Source organism: Oncorhynchus mykiss, chromosome 6 (genome assembly GCF_013265735.2).
Source record: "Oncorhynchus mykiss isolate Arlee chromosome 6, USDA_OmykA_1.1, whole genome shotgun sequence".
Taxonomy (NCBI): Eukaryota; Metazoa; Chordata; class Actinopteri; order Salmoniformes; family Salmonidae; genus Oncorhynchus; species Oncorhynchus mykiss.
The window spans coordinates 4076676-4095956 of record NC_048570.1 but is presented as its reverse complement, the minus strand read 5'-3'; the positions used below and the strand labels follow the sequence as shown (position 1 = coordinate 4095956).

General features: G+C 42.7%; 1 protein-coding gene across 1 annotated transcript in view; it reads right to left on the bottom strand.

The window, feature by feature from the left end:
- Positions 1–19281, bottom strand: part of LOC110525165 (phosphatidate cytidylyltransferase 1) — a 72928-nt gene that overhangs the window by 26448 nt on the left and 27199 nt on the right. Inside the window, exons 3-5 of the mRNA XM_036979228.1 lie at positions 18313–18409; positions 10679–10776; positions 4614–4753 (exon numbers count right to left, since the gene is read on the bottom strand). Coding sequence (XP_036835123.1) covers positions 4614–4753; positions 10679–10776; positions 18313–18409 — 335 coding nt within the window. The remainder of the gene's footprint in view (positions 1–4613; positions 4754–10678; positions 10777–18312; positions 18410–19281) is intronic.

Sequence of the window (19281 nt, the reverse complement as noted above, 5' to 3'; positions counted from 1 at the left end):
TGCCTTTGAACAGGGTAGTAGGTGCCTTTGAACAGGGGTATGGTAGTAGGTACCTTTGAACAGGGGTATGGTAGTAGGTGCCTTTGAACAGGGGTATGGTAGTAGGTGCCTTTGAACAGGGTAGTAGGTGCCTTTTAACAGGGGTATGGTAGTAGGTACCTTTGAACAGGGGTATGGTAGTAGGTGCCTTTGAACAGGGGTATGGTAGTAGGTGCCTTTGAACAGGGTAGTAGGTGCCTTTGAACAGGGGTATGGTAGTAGGTACCTTTGAACAGGGGTATGGTAGTAGGTGCCTTTGAACAGGGTAGTATGTGCCTTTGAACAGGGTATGGTAGTAGGTGCCTTTGAACAGGGGTATGGTAGTAGGTGCCTTTTAACAGGGTAGTATGTGCCTTTGAACAGGGTATGGTAGTAGGTGCCTTTGAACAGGGTATGGTAGTAGGTGCCTTTGAACAGGGTAGTATGTGCCTTTGAACAGGGTATGGTAGTAGGTGCCTTTGAACAGGGTATGGTAGTAGGAGTCTTTGAACAGGGTATGGTAGTAGGTGCCTTTGAACAGGGTAGTATGTGCCTTTGAACAGGGTATGGTAGTAGGTGCCTTTGAACAGGGTAGTATGTGCCTTTGAACAGGGTATGGTAGTAGGTACCTTTGAACAGGGGTATGGTAGTAGGTACCTTTGAACAGGGGTATGGTAGTAGGTGCCTTTGAACGGGGTATGGTAGTAGGTGCCTTTGAAGAGGGGTATGGTAGTAGGTACCTTTGAACAGGGGTATGGTAGTAGGTGCCTTTGAACAGGGGTATGGTAGTAGGTGCCTTTGAACAGGGTAGTAGGTGCCTTTGAACAGGGGTATGGTAGTAGGTACCTTTGAACAGGGGTATGGTAGTAGGTACCTTTGAACAGGGGTATGGTAGTAGGTGCCTTTGAACAGGGGTATGGTAGTAGGTGCCTTTGAACAGGGTAGTAGGTGCCTTTGAACAGGGGTATGGTAGTAGGTACCTTTGAACAGGGGTATGGTAGTAGGTGCCTTTGAACAGGGTAGTATGTGCCTTTGAACAGGGTATGGTAGTAGGTGCCTTTGAACAGGGTAGTATGTGCCTTTGAACAGGGTATGGTAGTAGGTGCCTTTGAACAGGGGTATGGTAGTAGGTGCCTTTTAACAGGGTAGTATGTGCCTTTGAACAGGGTATGGTAGTAGGTGCCTTTGAACAGGGTATGGTAGTAGGTGCCTTTGAACAGGGTAGTATGTGCCTTTGAACAGGGTATGGTAGTAGGTGCCTTTGAACAGGGTATGGTAGTAGGTGCCTTTGAACAGGGTAGTATGTGCCTTTGAACAGGGTATGGTAGTAGGTGCCTTTGAACAGGGTATGGTAGTAGGAGTCTTTGAACAGGGTATGGTAGTAGGTGCCTTTGAACAGGGTAGTATGTGCCTTTGAACAGGGTATGGTAGTAGGTGCCTTTGAACAGGGTAGTATGTGCCTTTGAACAGGGTATGGTAGTAGGTGCCTTTGAACAGGGTATGGTAGTAAGAGTCTTTGAACAGGGTATGGTAGTAGGTGCCTTTGAACAGGGTATGGTAGTAGGTGCCTTTGAACAGGGGTATGGTAGTAGGTGCCTTTGAACAGGGTATGGTAGTAGGTGCCTTTGAACAGGGTATGGTAGTAGGTGCCTTTGAACAGGGGTATGGTAGTAGGTGCCTTTGAACGGGGTATGGTAGTATGTGCCTTTGAACGGGGTATGATAGTAGGTGCCTTTGAACAGGGGTATGGTAGTAGGTGCCTTTGAACAGGGGTATGGTAGTAGGTGCCTTTGAACAGGGGTATGGTAGTAGGTGCCTTTGAACAGGGTATGGTAGTAGGTGCCTTTGAACAGGGGTATGGTAGTAGGTGTCTTTGAACAGGGGTATTATAGTAGGTGCCTTTGAACAGGGGTATGGTAGTAGGTGCCTTTGAACAGGGGTATGGTAGTAGGAGCCTTTGAACAGGGGTATGGTAGTAGGTGCCTTTGAACAGGGGTATGGTAGTAGGTGCCTTTGAACAGGGGTATGGTAGTAGGTGCCTTTGAACAGGGTATGGTAGTAGGTGCCTTTGAACAGGGTATGGTAGTAGGTGCCTTTGAACAGGGTATGGTAGTAGGTGCCTTTGAACAGGGTATGGTAGTAGGTGCCTTTGAACAGGGTATGGTAGTAGGTGCCTTTGAACAGGGGTATGGTACTAGGTGCCTTTGAACAGGGGTATGGTAGTAGGTGCCTTTGAACAGGGGTATGGTAGTAGGTACCTTTGAACAGGGGTATGGTAGTAGGTACCTTTGAACAGGGGTATGGTAGTAGGTGCCAGGCGAACCGGTTTGTGTCGAGGGCTGCAACCCTGCTTGGGTTTTTCTATGAACCAAGCATGATTTTCTTTCATTCATAGTTTCTCTCATGACCACCATGTTTCCAAATTAGGCTGTTAAAATATGCCTATATACACACACACACACACACGTCGTTATAGACCAGTGTATTAGTACTGTTGTTTCCATGAACAAAGTGACCTCGGACGGATTTACCGACAGACCGCTTAACGGGTATGGTTTATTACCGTTTTATAACAGCGGCCGGGCGGAACAAATCACAGATTCATATCACCATGGAGATAAGAACTGCACAGGCTTATTTATATATATACATATATACATATATACATATACATACATACATACACATATATATATATATATATATATATATATATATATATATATATATATATATATATATATATACACATACATACATACATACATATACAGTGCCTTGCGAAAGTATTCTGCCCCCTTGAACTTTGCGACCTTTTGCCACATTTCAGGCTTCAAACATAAAGATATAAAACTGTATTTTTTTGTGAAGAATCAACAACAAGTGGGACACAATCATGAAGTGGAATGACATTTATTGGATATTTCAAACTTTTTTAACAAATCAAAAACTGAAAAATTGGGCGTGCAAAATTATTCAGCCCCTTTACTTTCAGTGCAGCAAACTCTCTCCAGAAGTTCAGTGAGGATCTCTGAATGATCCAATGTTGACCTAAATGACTAATGATGATAAATACAATCCATCTGTGTGTAATCAAGTCTCCGTATAAATGCACCTGCACTGTGATAGTCTCAGAGGTCCGTTAAAAGCGCAGAGAGCATCATGAAGAACAAGGAACACACCAGGCAGGTCCGAGATACTGTTGTGAAGAAGTTTAAAGCCGGATTTGGATACAAAAAGATTTCCCAAGCTTTAAACATCCCAAGGAGCACTGTGCAAGCGATAATATTGAAATGGAAGGAGTATCAGACCACTGCAAATCTACCAAGACCTGGCCGTCCCTCTAAACCTTCAGCTCATACAAGGAGAAGACTGATCAGAGATGCAGCCAAGAGGCCCATGATCACTCTGGATGAACTGCAGAGATCTACAGCTGAGGTGGGAGACTCTGTCCATAGGACAACAATCAGTTGTATATTGCACAAATCTGGCCTTTATGGAAGAGTGGCAAGAAGAAAGCCATTTCTTAAAGATATCCATAAAAAGTGCCGTTTAAAGTTTGCCACAAGCCACCTGGGAGACACCAAACATGTAGAAGAAGGTGCTCTGGTCAGATGAAACCAAAATTTTTGGCAACAATGCAAAACGTTATGTTTGGCGTAAAAGCAACACAGCTGAACACACCATCCCCACTGTCAAACATGGTGGTGGCAGCATCATGGTTTGGGCCTGCTTTTCTTCAGCAGGGACAGGGAAGATGGTTAAAATTGATGGGAAGATGGATGGAGCCAAATACAGGACCATTCTGGAAGAAAACCTGATGGAGTCTGCAAAAGACCTGAGACTGGGACGGAGATTTGTCTTCCAACAAGACAATGATCCAAAACATAAAGCAAAATCTACAATGGAATGGTTCAAAAATAAACATATCCAGGTGTTAGAATGGCCAAGTCAAAGTCCAGACCTGAATCCAATCGGGAATCTGTGGAAAGAACTGAAAACTGCTGTTCACAAATGCTCTCCATCCAACCTCACTGAGCTCGAGCTGTTTTGCAAGGAGGAATGGGAAAAAATGTCAGTCTCTCGATGTGCAAAACTGATAGAGACATACCCCAAGCGACTTACAGCTGTAATCGCAGCAAAAGGTGGCGCTACAAAGTATTAACTTAAGGGGGCTGAATAATTTTGCACGCCCAATTTTTCAGTTTTTGATTTGTTAAACAAGTTTGAAATATCCAATAAATGTCGTTCCACTTCATGATTATGTCCCACTTGTTGTTGATTCTTCACAAAAAAATACAGTTTTATATCTTTATGTTTGAAGCCTGAAATGTGGCAAAAGGTCGCAAAGTTCAAGGGGGCCGAATACTTTCGCAAGGCACTGTATGTAGTTGTTTTTTTTTTGTGTTATTTCTTACTTTTGTATTGTATTTTTCTTAAAACGGAATTGTTGGTTAAGGGCTTGTAAGTAAGCATTTCCCTGTAAAGGTTGTATTCGGTGCATGTGACAAATACAATGTTATTTGATACATCTATCTATCTATCTATCTTACACTTGTCTTCATTGGTGCCGATGTCGTTACACTGAGCCTCACCTGCCAGGTAGACAGCGAAGGAGATAAATCTATGGTATCGGACCAGGAACTGGAGCGGTTCTTCTCTCTGCACCAACGCGCCAAAGTACTCCGCCAATGTCTCACCATAGAAGAAGTAGTTGACACAAACCAGGAAGTACCTTTAAAAAAAAAATATTATAATAATAATAATGATAATTAAAAAGGAAGGCAAACAAGTCAATATCAATTCACACAAGTCATCATCGGGATAAAAGTACTTGAAGGAAAACAGGGATATTGTATTCATTCCTTTTGGTTTTGTGTGTGTTTTTTTTTTCCAGAGGTCAGAGTTCAATTGGTGGAGGGTTAGGCTGTTCAGAGGGCATGCTGCGTGTGTACTTTCCAAATGGACTTGCCTAGTTAAATAAATAAAAGGTACAACAAAAATAAATGAAAACTTCCAGCATGGCAGTGGCATTTGCTCATGGTTGGCTCAACTCAAGCCTTGGTGTGTATGAGTTTGTTTGTGCGCCTTTATGGGAAAAGGTTGCTCTGCTCTACAGAAACCTAAAAATAAAAAAACCAACAAGGCGAGGGGGGGGGGGGGGGGGGGGTGGGGGGGGACTCTATATTCAGACTATTACCTGAAAAATAAAACTAGTCGTCATTTTTGACAGAGAGACTTAAACCCAACCATCTCTGTCCCCTGGGATACAAAGGCACAAACTTCTAGAGAGAGAGAGAACTCTCCAGAACTCTACCATCCCCCAGATTCACATCTCTGGTCCTGGGTACTCCGTTGCTAGGGGGTTGCCAAGGGCCCTTGCAGAACACTCTCCCCCGGGCAAGAGCCATGTGACCTGGTCAGACACGATTGTACCTGGTGAGGATATCAAATCCCCTCAACACAGTCTGTTCTTTAGTTGGACAAAGATGCCAAGAGAGACAACAGGTCAGAACTCTGCACCTCAACACAACTCACCACTAGGGCCGTTCCTATAAGGACACTGCACCTCAACACAATTCACCACTAGGCCCTTCCTGTTAGGACACTGCACCTCAACACAATTCACCACTAGGCCCTTCCTGTTAGGACACTGCACCTCAACACAACTCACCACTAGGCCCTTCCTGTTAGGACACTGCACCTCAACACAACTCACCACTAGGCCCTTCCAATTGGGACACTGCACCTCAACACAACTCACCACTAGGCCCTTCCTATAAGGACACTGCACCTCAACAAAACTCACCACTAGGCCCTTCCTATAAGGACACTGTACCTCAACACAGCTCACCACTAGGCCCTTCCTGTAAGGACACTGCACCTCAACACAACTCACCACTAGGCCCTTCCTATAAGGACACTGCACCTCAACACAACTGACCACTAGTGTAGAAGGTATCCCTGTCTCCTGTCTCCTGTCTGGTGATAAAGTATAGATGGTATCCCTGTCTCCTGTGTGGTGATAAAGTATACATGGTATCCCTGTCTCCTGTCTGGTGATAAAGTATACATGGTATCCCAGTCTCCTGTCTGGTGATAAAGTATACATGGTATCCCTGTCTCCTGTCTGGTGATAAAGTATACATGGTATCCCTGTCTCCTGTCTACTGTCTGGTGATAAAGTATAGATGGTATCCCTGTCTCCTGTCTCCTGTCTGGTGATAAAGTGTAGATGGTATCCCTGTCTCCTGTCTGGTGATAAAGTATAGATGGTATCCCTGTCTCCTGTCTACTGTCTGGTGATAAAGTATAGATGGTATCCCTGTCTCCTGTCTCCTGTCTGGTGATAAAGTGTAGATGGTATCCCTGTCTCCTGTCTCCTGTCTGGTGATAAAGTGTAGATGGTATCCCTGTCTCCTGTCTCCTGTCTGGTGATAAAGTGTAGATGGTATCCCTGTCTCCTGTCTCCTGTCTGGTGATAAAGTGTAGATGGTATCCCTGTCTCCTGTCTGGTGATAAAGTATAGATGGTATCCCTGTCTCCTGTCTGGTGATAAAGTATAGATGGTATCCCTGTCTCCTGTCTGGTGATAAAGTATAGATGGTATCCCTGTCTCCTGTCTACTGTCTGGTGATAAAGTATAGATGGTATCCCTGTCTCCTGTCTGGTGATAAAGTATAGATGGTATCCCTGTCTCCTGTCTGGTGATAAAGTATAGATGGTATCCCTGTCTCCTGTCTACTGTCTGGTGATAAAGTATAGATGGTATCCCTGTCTCCTGTCTGGTGATAAAGTGTAGATGGTATCCCTGTCTCCTGTCTGGTGATAAAGTATAGATGGTATCCCTGTCTCCTGTCTACTGTCTGGTGATAAAGTATAGATGGTATCCCTGTCTCCTGTCTGGTGATAAAGTGTAGATGGTATCCCTGTCTCCTGTCTCCTGTCTTGTGATAAAGTGTAGATGGTATCCCTGTCTCCTGTCTCCTGTCTTGTGATAAAGTGTAGATGGTATCCCTGTCTCCTGTCTGGTGATAAAGTGTAGATGGTATCCCTGTCTCCTGTCTCCTGTCTGGTGATAAAGTATAGATGGTATCCCTGTCTCCTGTCTGGTGATAAAGTGTAGATGGTATCCCTGTCTCCTGTCTGGTGATAAAGTATAGATGGTATCCCTGTCTCCTGTCTGGTGATAAAGTGTAGATGGTATCCCTGTCTCCTGTCTCCTGTCTGGTGATAAAGTGTAGATGGTATCCTTGTCTCCTGTCTGGTGATAAAGTGTAGATGGTATCCCTGTCTCCTGTCTGGTGATAAAGTATAGATGGTATCCCTGTCTCCTGTCTCCTGTCTGGTGATAAAGTGTAGATGGTATCCCTGTCTCCTGTCTCCTGTCTGGTGATAAAGTGTAGATGGTATCCCTGTCTCCTGTCTCCTGTCTGGTGATAAAGTGTAGATGGTATCCCTGTCTCCTGTCTCCTGTCTGGTGATAAAGTGTAGATGGTATCCCTGTCTCCTGTCTGGTGATAAAGTATAGATGGTATCCCTGTCTCCTGTCTCCTGTGTGGTGATAAAGTATAGATGGTATCCCTGTCTCCTGTCTAGTGATAAAGTATAGATGGTATCCCTGTCTCCTGTCTGGTGATAAAGTGTAGATGGTATCCCTGTCTCCTGTCTGGTGATAAAGTATAGATGGTATCCCTGTCTCCTGTCTGGTGATAAAGTGTAGATGGTATCCCTGTCTCCTGTCTCCTGTCTGGTGATAAAGTGTAGATGGTATCCTTGTCTCCTGTCTGGTGATAAAGTGTAGATGGTATCCCTGTCTCCTGTCTGGTGATAAAGTATAGATGGTATCCCTGTCTCCTGTCTCCTGTCTGGTGATAAAGTGTAGATGGTATCCCTGTCTCCTGTCTCCTGTCTGGTGATAAAGTGTAGATGGTATCCCTGTCTCCTGTCTCCTGTCTGGTGATAAAGTGTAGATGGTATCCCTGTCTCCTGTCTCCTGTCTGGTGATAAAGTGTAGATGGTATCCCTGTCTCCTGTCTGGTGATAAAGTATAGATGGTATCCCTGTCTCCTGTCTCCTGTGTGGTGATAAAGTGTAGATGGTATCCCTGTCTCCTGTTTGGTGATAAAGTGTAGATGGTATCCCTGTCTCCTGTCTCCTGTCTGGTTATAAAGTGTAGATGGTATCCCTGTCTCCTGTCTGGTGATAAAGTATAGATGGTATCCCTGTCTCCTGTCTCCTGTCTGGTGATAAAGTGTAGATGGTATCCCTGTCTCCTGTCTCCTGTCTGGTGATAAAGTATAGATGGTATCCCTGTCTCCTGTCTCCTGTCTGGTGATAAAGTGTAGATGGTATCCCTGTCTCCTGTCTCCTGTCTGGTGATAAAGTGTAGATGGTATCCCTGTCTCCTGTCTCCTGTCTGGTGATAAAGTGTAGATGGTATCCCTGTCTCCTGTCTCCTGTCTGGTGATAAAGTATAGATGGTATCCCTGTCTCCTGTCTCCTGTCTGGTGATAAAGTGTAGATGGTATCCCTGTCTCCTGTCTCCTGTTTGGTGATAAAGTGTAGATGGTATCCCTGTCTCCTGTCTCCTGTCTGGTGATAAAGTATAGATGGTATCCCTGTCTCCTGTGTGGTGATAAAGTATAGATAGTATCCCTGTCTCCTGTCTCCTGTCTGGTGATAAAGTATAGATGGTATCCCTGTCTCCTGTCTCCTGTCTGGTGATAAAGTGTAGATGGTATCCCTGTCTCCTGTCTCCTGTGTGGTGATAAAGTGTAGATGGTATCCCTGTCTCCTGTCTGGTGATAAAGTATAGATGGTATCCCTGTCTCCTGTCTGGTGATAAAGTATAGATGGTATCCCTGTCTCCTGTCTCATGTGTGGTGATAAAGTGTAGATGGTATCCCTGTCTCCTGTCTCATGTGTGGTGATAAAGTGTAGATGGTATCCCTGTCTCCTGTCTCCTGTCTGGTGATAAAGTGTAGATGGTATCCCTGTCTCCTGTCTCCTGTCTGGTGATAAAGTATAGATGGTATCCCTGTCTCCTGTGTGGTGATAAAGTATAGATGGTATCCCTGTCTCCTGTCTGGTGATAAAGTGTAGATGGTATCCCTGTCTCCTGTCTCCTGTCTGGTGATAAAGTGTAGATGGTATCCCTGTCTCCTGTCTCCTGTCTGGTGATAAAGTGTAGATGGTATCCCTGTCTCCTGTCTCATGTGTGGTGATAAAGTGTAGATGGTATCCCTGTCTCCTGTCTGGTGATAAAGTGTAGATGGTATCCCTGTCTCCTGTCTGGTGATAAAGTATAGATAGTATCCCTGTCTCCTGTCTGGTGATAAAGTATAGATGGTATCCCTGTCTCCTGTCTCATGTGTGGTGATAAAGTATAGATGGTATCCCTGTCTCCTGTCTGGTGATAAAGTGTAGATGGTATCCCTGTCTCCTGTCTGGTGATAAAGTGTAGATGGTATCCCTGTCTCCTGTCTGGTGATAAAGTATAGATGGTATCCCTGTCTCCTGTCTGGTGATAAAGTATAGATGGTATCCCTGTCTCCTGTCTCCTGTCTGGTTATAAAGTGTAGATGGTATCCCTGTCTCCTGTCTGGTGATAAAGTGTAGATGGTATCCCTGTCTCCTGTCTCCTGTCTCCTGTCTGGTGATAAAGTGTAGATGGTATCCCTGTCTCCTGTCTGGTGATAAAGTGTAGATGGTATCCCTGTCTCCTGTCTGGTGATAAAGTATAGATGGTATCCCTGTCTCCTGTCTCATGTGTGGTGATAAAGTATAGATGGTATCCCAGTCTCCTGTCTGGTGATAAAGTGTAGATGGTATCCCTGTCTCCTGTCTGGTGATAAAGTATAGATGGTATCCCTGTCTCCTGTCTCATGTGTGGTGATAAAGTATAGATGGTATCCCAGTCTCCTGTCTGGTGATAAAGTGTAGATGGTATCCCTGTCTCCTGTCTGGTGATAAAGTATAGATGGTATCCCTGTCTCCTGTCTCCTGTCTGGTGATAAAGTGTAGATGGTATCCCTGTCTCCTGTCTCCTGTCTGGTGATAAAGTGTAGATGGTATCCCTGTCTCCTGTCTCCTGTCTGGTGATAAAGTGTAGATGGTATCCCTGTCTCCTGTCTCCTGTCTGGTGATAAAGTGTAGATGGTATCCCTGTCTCCTGTCTCCTGTCTGGTGATAAAGTGTAGATGGTATCCCTGTCTCCTGTCTCCTGTCTGGTGATAAAGTATAGATAGTATCCCTGTCTCCTGTTTGGTGATAAAGTGCAGATGGTATCCCAGTCTCCTGCTGGTCATTCTATGTCCTCTAACCTAGCCTCAGGACAGTCGCACATATAATTAAAACCGGAAACAGTTGATGGCTCTCTATTTTTCAGAGACACAGAGACGAGAAAGGGGGGGGGGGGAGAGAAGAGAGAGAGAGAGGGGACAGAGAGAAGGGGGGTACAGAGAGAAGAGAAAAGCGAGCGAGAGAAAAACGAGAGGGGGGAGAGAGAGAGGAGGGGGGGCCAGAGAGAAGGGGGGGACAGAGAGAAGGGAATAGAGAGTGAGAGACAGAGAGAGAAAAACGAGAGGGGGGAGATGAGGGAGTGGGAAAAAAAGGATAATCGAAACTGACAAGAAAGATATAGTCAGTCGGTCCTTACCAGCTGAGTGTCCTGAACCAGGGCAGCTCGTAGGAATGGTAGACTCTGTAGCCGATATCTATGATCTCCTGAAAACACTTGATCTGGATGGTCATCACCTACCAAGGAGAGAGAACGAGAGAGAAAGAGAGGGGTGGGGGGGGTGAGAGAGGAGTTAGGACCAGTGTTTGGGGGGTAACCCATATAAAATAATAACTTTTTTTGCGGTTACTTAAAAAATAAATAATAACGTGGTAATATTACGAACTCCCCCCTTTTTTAAGCGTTTACCTTCACGTTATTTTCAGAAGTTATCGGTCATGGTGTGTCCGTGATCTGATCTGGAGAATCCAGATTAAAATGGATAGAGGGTTGATCTGATCTGGAGAATCCAGATTAAAATGGATAGAGGGTTGATCTGATCTGGAGAATCCAGATTAAAATAGAAGAGGGTTGCGCATCTGATCTTTGCAGTTGATTGCTTCTGTGATAGCAAAGTCCAATGTAACTATCCAATAAATGAAGCGAGGCAATTAGCGTTTTGTAGTATAGTGGTTTCGATACATATGAGCTTAGTTGATTCCCACCAATATTTTCATGTTAAAATCGCCACTGCATATTAGTAGACTATCTTTGGTTCCTCCTACCTCTCAGGGATAGGCGGCACGCTTGCGCCCCACTTGGCCAATAGCCAGGGAAAATGCAGAGAGCCAGATTCAAATAAAATACTAGAAAAATATAACTTTCATTAAATCACACATGTAAGATACCAAATTAAAGCTACACTCGTTGTGAATCCAGTCAACACGTCAGATTTCAAAAAGGCTTTTCGGCGAAAGCATAAGATGCTATTATCTGATGATAGCACAACAGTAAACAAAGAGAGAGTAGCATATTTCAACCCTGCAGGCGCAACACAAAATGCAGAAATAAAAATCTAATTCATGCCTTACCTTTGACGAGCTTCTTCTGTTGGCACTCCAATATGTCCCATAAACATCACAGATGGTCCTTTTGTTCGATTAATTCCGTCCATATATATCCAAAATGTCCATTTATTTGGCGCGTTTGATCCAGAAAAACACTGGTTCCAAATTGCGCAACATCAATTCAAAATATCTCAAAAGTTACCTGTAAAACTTTGGCAAAACATTTCAAACTACTTTTGTAATACAACTTTAGGTATTTTTACACCTTAATAATCGATCAAATTGAAGACGGGACAATCTGTGTTCAATACAGGAAGACAACAAACTGACGCTACTTTTCGAGTCATGCGCCTCTCTCAAAAAGTACACTTCTAATGACACTCATTCAAGATGGCCGTACTTCTTCATTACACAAAGGAAAAACCTCAACCAATTTAAAAAAACTGGTGACATCCAGTGGAAGCGGTAGGAACTGCAAACAAGTCCTTTCGAAATTTTGGTTTTCCAATGAAAGGGCATTGAATAGACAGTGACCTCAAAAAAAAAAAATCTGAATGGTTTGTCCTCGGGGTTTTGCCTGCTACATAAGTTATGTTATACTCACAGACAGGATTCAAACAGTTTTAGAAACTTCAGAGTGTTTTCTATCCAAATCTAATAATATGCATATCTTATATTCTGGGGATGAGTAGCAGGAAGTTGAATTTGGGCACTCTATTTATCCAAAAGTGAAAATGCTGCCCCCTATCCCGAAGAAGTTAAAAGTTGCGTCACCTTGCGGGGCTACTGCAGCATTCTGTGGCACGTTATTTAATTGTCAGCCAAGTTAGTGCTAGTTTGACCACCAGACGGCATCTTAAAGAAGCATTTGATTTAGTCTTCCATATTGACATTAGCAGAGAATTTAAAAACCTGTTTTGTAATAACATAGTATATATGGGATTGATTTTAAGAAATATTATGGTGTTTCAATTCCGAGAAAAATGAAAAACCAAACACTCAGGGTTTCCGTGAGGATGGGATGGAAAATATGGCGCTGTACAACGTGACGGTCGGGAGAAGGCAACAGCATAAGAGGATTCTAAATGGTTTGCCTTCATTAGACAACTTTGTTCCAATATTTCTGTAAAATCCGTGATATTCATTCCCATAGTATTTCATTATGGATCCAAAACTAAAATCAACATCTGCATTTTGAAAGAGTATTTTTGTCATTATTTTATTAATGAAAGCATAAAGATGCCGATGAAGAAATACAGTACTGTACAGTATATACTTTTACAGTTGGATAATAAAGCATTCTGAAGATATAAGCCACCTGCATTTGTTTATTAGGCTACTGTGCAGTCTGACAAGTAAACATAGCCTACAATACATGCTGTAGTAAACATAGGAAAGTGCCGAATTCCTTACATAAGGGAGACCGGGCCGTGTCCTGTACAAGAGAATGCGGGCACGTGGGAGACCGGGGTTCAATTCCTCAATGGGGAGGAAAGAGTAGGCTGTCCTTGTAAAAAAATATTTGTTCTTAACTGATTCCATATCTGTTATTTCATAGTTGTGATGTCTTCACTATTATTCTACAATGTAGAAAATAGTAAAAAATAAGAAAAATCTTGGAATGAGTGGGTGTGTCCAAACTATTGATGGGTACTTTCTCAATTAATTTGATTAATATTATGGTGTTTCTATTCTATGAAAAATGAAAAACCCTCTGTGTTTCTGTTAGGATGGAAGAGAAAATATGGCGCTGTACAACATGACGGTCAGCAGTACAGTACTGGGCTATTTAGCTGAAGAATCCCTGTGTCTTGCGGACAGGAGACAGGGGTTCAATTCCCCGACGGGGAGGGAGGAGTAGGCTGTCCTTGTAAATAAGAATTTTGCCTTAACTGACTTGCCTAGTTAAATAAAGATTATAATAAGAGAATAACATTTCTGCACCCTAATTTTCTAATTCTAGTCTAACCAATACCCAAATGGAGATGGAGACCAGTCCCCATGCTCAGAGCAGTGCAAAATGGTGCTAAATAAGTTGTACTTCAAACCTTATTGCTTCTAACTTCAATATGCTCTTTAAATAAATAACGACACCACTTTTAACATCACATTACTCAACACGGATGAAACTAATTTCGCCTATGGTAGGCCTACAGTATATCGAAATATTTTTTTTTTCAATGAGGTGACTCTCCGCCAATAATTACATTTAAAGGATTGGAAGATTCCAAGGGGCATTTTCCGTTAGATATTCTCACAGATCCTGAGGGAATTTTATATAATTCTAAATTAATTAATAATAATAAAAACGCTTTGTTAAAAAAGTACCAACATTTTGGAGATTTCGTTTTTCATTTAACCTAGAGCGAGTGAGAAAAAGTCAATTCTTGAACATGCGGTGAGATATTCTCACTAATTTTAAAATAAAGCCAGTTTGTTATTTTTGAATGATTTATTTTCTGGAGAAACCAAACTTAATTGTTCAGCAGACATCACAGAACATTTCTGTTGCTCCATGCTTGTCTCAGAGAGGTGTTTCTGGGACCACATCGTTTCCTTCAAGGGAGGTATAGCAATATTTTTGTAACGTTTAGATGTATTTACATGTATATTTATGTAATTGTACCTAATGTTGGCTGTTTGGCTAACTGTCTTTTTTCCTTCTCCAAATGCAGACAATGACCCAAAACATACAGTCGCCCGGGTTTGCATTGCAAATGAGGGCATAGACCGGGTCAAGACGTCAGCAGAGTAAGTAGACCTTTATTTTACTACATAAAAAGGTTAAATATAAATAAATAAAATACCTACAACACCTATGGTATGCCTACAGTTTATCTATATAAAAAAAAAAAATCTAATCTCTACAGGAAGGTCTCCTGATATAAACCCGATCGAACTTGTTTGGCATCAACTGAAAACATTCATCCGTAATTCTGCCAAGCCGACAAGCAAAGATGAACTGGTCAAGGCCATTAAAATGTTATGGCTAGAGAAACTGACGATACAACAACTACATGGATCATCTCAGCAAGGTTTGACCTGTGGTCGTGGAGCTGGGTGGAAGTGCGACTAAAATGTAGCTTAATAAATAAACATCCGCATTTCAATGTCTTTTCTCGTTATTTTATTAACGAAAGTATAAAGATGTTGATGAAGAAACACTGTACTGCTGTTCTGAGTTAGAAATGTAACACTTTAGAGGACTTAAGCATTGAATACATTTGCAAGTTCAGGGATTTTCACTACAGTAGCCGGGCTAAGAAAAGTCTATTGTCCCGTTAATAGGAAACATTAACATGATGGGCTACACCTGCTACAGTACACTTGTGAAAAACGAGTGTTTGAAAACCTGTTTTCAAAATGCCTCCAATTGTCCATCACTATTGTAAGTAAAAAAAAAACACAGCATCTTGTTTACATTCTTTATTGTAACCACAATGTCACAAATAATTTGTTATCTACCTTTCCAATTAGAGTTAGGGATTTACAAATGTGCGCTTTTCATTATTAGCTATAGTGTTTTAGATCGAACATGCAGAAATTTTTTTCTTTCAATTGTTTCATGTAGGATGCAACATTTTTGACCAGTTGCAATTGTAAGTAGGCCTAATAAAAAAAAATCCTACTTCAATTAGGCTGTTAAAGCCTCATAACTTAACTGGCTGAGGTAAACTAATTTATAGGCTCAGAAGAAATAGACTCCAATTAAACCCTCTTAGTCAAATTAAAATGAAGATTATTGTTGAAATGAATTGCTCGACTGGTGTAGGTTCTCCATCTGTTGGTGTGCATGACTTGCAAAACAAGTTAGCTACAGTGGGCAAAAAAGTATTTAGTCAGCCACCAATTGTGCAAGTTCTCCCACTTAAAAAGATGAAAGAGGCCTGTAATTTTCATCATAGGTACACTTCAACTATGGCAGACAAAATGAGAAAAAAAATCCAGAAAATCACATTGTAGGATTTTTTATAAATTTATTTGCAAATTATGGTGGAAAATAAGTATTTGGTCACCTACAAACAAGCAAGATTTATGGCTCTCACAGACCTGTAACTTCTTCTTTAAGAGGCTCCTCTGTCCTCAACTCGTTACCTGTATTAATGGCACCTGTTTGAACTTGTTATCAGTATAAAAGACACCTGTCCACAGCCTCAAACAGTCACACTCCAAACTCCACTATGGCCAAGACCAAAGAGCTGTCAAAGGACACCAGAAACAAAATTGTAGACCTGCACCAGGCTGGGAAGACTGAATCTGCAATAGGTAAGCAGCTTGGTTTGAAGAAATCAACTGTGGGAGCAATTATTAGAAAATGGAAGACATACAAGACCACTGATAATCTCCCTCGATCTGGAGCAAGATCTCACCCCGTGGGGTCAAAATGATCACAAGAACGGTGAGCAAAAATCCCAGAACCACACGGGGGAACCTAGTGAATGACCTGCAGAGAGCTGGGACCAAAGTAACAAAGCCTACCATCAGTAAAACACTGCGCCGCCAGGGACTCAAATCCTGCAGTGCCAGATGTGTCCCCCTGCTTAAGCCAGTACATGTCCAGGCCCGTCTGAAGTTTGCTAGAGAGCATTTGGATGATTCAGAAGAAGATTGGGAGAATGTCATATGGTCAGATGAAACCAAAATATAACTTTTTGGTAAAAACTCAACTCGTTGTGTTTGGAGGACAAAGAATGCTGAGTTGCATCCAAAGAACACCATACCTACTGTGAAGCATGAGGGTGGAAACATCATGCTTTGGGGTTGTTTTTCTGCAAAGGTACCAGGACGACTGATTCTTGTAAAGGAAAGAATGAATGGGGCCATGTTTCGTGAGATTTTGAGTGAAAACCTCCTTCCATCAGCAAGGGCATTGAAGATGAAACGTGGCTGGGTCTTTCAGCATGACAATGATCCCAAACACACCGCCCGGGCAACAAAGGAGTGGCTTTGTAAGAAGCATTTCAAGGTCCTGGAGTGGCCTAGCCAGTCTCCAGATCTCAACCCCATAGAAAATCTTTGGAGGGAGTTGAAAGTCTGTGTTGCCCAGCAACAGCCCCAAAACATCACTGCTCTAGAGGAGATCTGCATGGAGGAATGGCCAAAATAACAGCAACAGTGTGTGAAAACCTTGTGAAGACTTACAGAAAACGTTTGACCTCTGTCATTGCCAACAAAGGGTATATAACAAAGTATTGAGATAAACTTTTGTTATTGACCAAATACTTATTTTCCACCATAATTTGCAAATAAATTCATTAAAAATCCTACAATGTGATTTTCTGGATTTTTTCCCTCATTTTGTCTGTCATAGTTGAAGTGTACCTATGATGAAAATTACAGGCCTCTCTCATCTTTTTAAGTGGGAGAACTTGCACAATTGGTGGCTAACTAAATACTTTTTTGCCCCACTGTATATAGCTCAAGTTGGGGGGGGGGGGTCTGTTCGCACCTAGCTCAGGTTTGGGAGGGGGGAGGGGTTCACATCTAACTCAGGTTATGGAAGTGGAGTTCACACCTAGCTCAAGATGGGAAGGGGGGCTCACACCAAGCTCAAGATGGGGGAGGGGGGGTTCACACCTAGCTCAAGTTGGGGGACAGGGGGTTCCACACCTAGCTCAAGATGGGGGAGGGGGGTTCACACCTAGCTCAAGATGGGGGAGGGGGGTTCACACCTAGCTCAAGATGGGGGAGGGGGGGTTCACACCTAGCTCAAGTTGGGGGAGGGGGGGTTCCACACCTAGCTCAAGTTGGGGGAGGGGGGGGGGGGGGTTCACATCTAGCTCAGGTTGGGGAACATGAACAGGGGGTTATAAAGCTACATACCACTACCATGAACAGGGTGTTAAAAAGCTACATACCACTAACATGAACATCTTGTTATGAAGCCACATACCACTAATATGAACATGTTGTTATGAGGCTACATACCACTACCATGAACATTGTGTTATAAAGCTACATACCACTACCATGAACATGGAGTTATGAAGCTACATACCACTACCATGAACATGGTGTTATAAAGCTACATACCACTACCATGAACATGGTGTTATAAAGCTACATACCACTACCATGAATAGGGTGTTATAAAGCTACATACCACTACCATGAACATGTTATGAAGCCGCATACCACTACCATGAACATGGTGTTATAAAGCTACATACCACTACCATGAACATGGTGTTATAAAGCTACATACCACTACCATGAATAGGGTGTTATAAAGCTACATACCACTACCATGAACATGTTGTGAAGCCACGTACCACTACCATGAACATGTTGTGAAGCCGCGTACCACTACCATGAACATGTTGTGAAGCTACGTACCACTACCATGAACATGTTACGAAGCCACGTACCACTACCATGAACATGTTACGAAGCCACGTACCACTACCATGAACATGTTACGAAGCCGCGTACCACTACCATGAACATGTTATGTAGCCACGTACCACTACCATTAACAGGGTGTTATAAAGCTACATAACACTAACATGAACAGGGTGTTATGAAGCTACGTACCACTACCATGAACATGTTATGAAGCCGCGTACCACTACCATGAACATGTTATGAAGCCGCGTACCACTACCATGAACATGTTATGAAGCCGCGTACCACTACTATGAACATGTTATGAAGCTACGTACCACTACTATGAACATGTTACGAAGCCGCGTACCACTACTATGAACATGATATGAAGCCACGTACCACTACTATGAGCATGATAGGTCCCAGGTAGATCATCATGAAGAATCCTGATATCATGGCCATGGATAGAACCCCTCGTATACAGCAGTTCTTCCACCTGGAAAAAGACACACAGCACATCAATACACACAGGCACACAGCACATCAATACACACAGCACATCAATACACACAGACACACAGCACATCAATACACACAGACACACAGCACATCAATACACACAGCACATCAATACACACAGCACATCAATACACACAGCACATCAATACACACAGACACATCAATACACACAGACACATCAATACACACAGCACATCAATACACACAGACACATCAATACACACAGACACATCAATACACACAGACACATCAATACACACAGACACATCAATACACACAGACACATCAATACACACAGACACATCAATACACACAGCACATCAATACACACAGACACATCAGTACACACAGACACATCCATACACACAGACACATCCATACACAAAGCACATCAATACACACAGACACATCAATACACACAGCACATCAATACACACAGACACATCAATACACACAGACACATCCATACACACAGACACATCCATACACACAGACACATCCATACACACAGACACATCAATACACACAGACACATCAATACACACAGACACATCAATACACACAGACACATCAATACACACAGACACATCAATACACACAGACACATCAATACACACAGACACATCAATACACACAGACACATCAATACACACAGCACATCAATACACACAGCACATCAATACACACAGACACATCAATACACACAGACACATCAATACACACAGACACATCAATACACACAGACACATCAATACACACAGACACATCAATACACACAGACACATCAATACACACAGCACATCAATACACACAGACACATCAATACACACAGCACATCAATACACACAG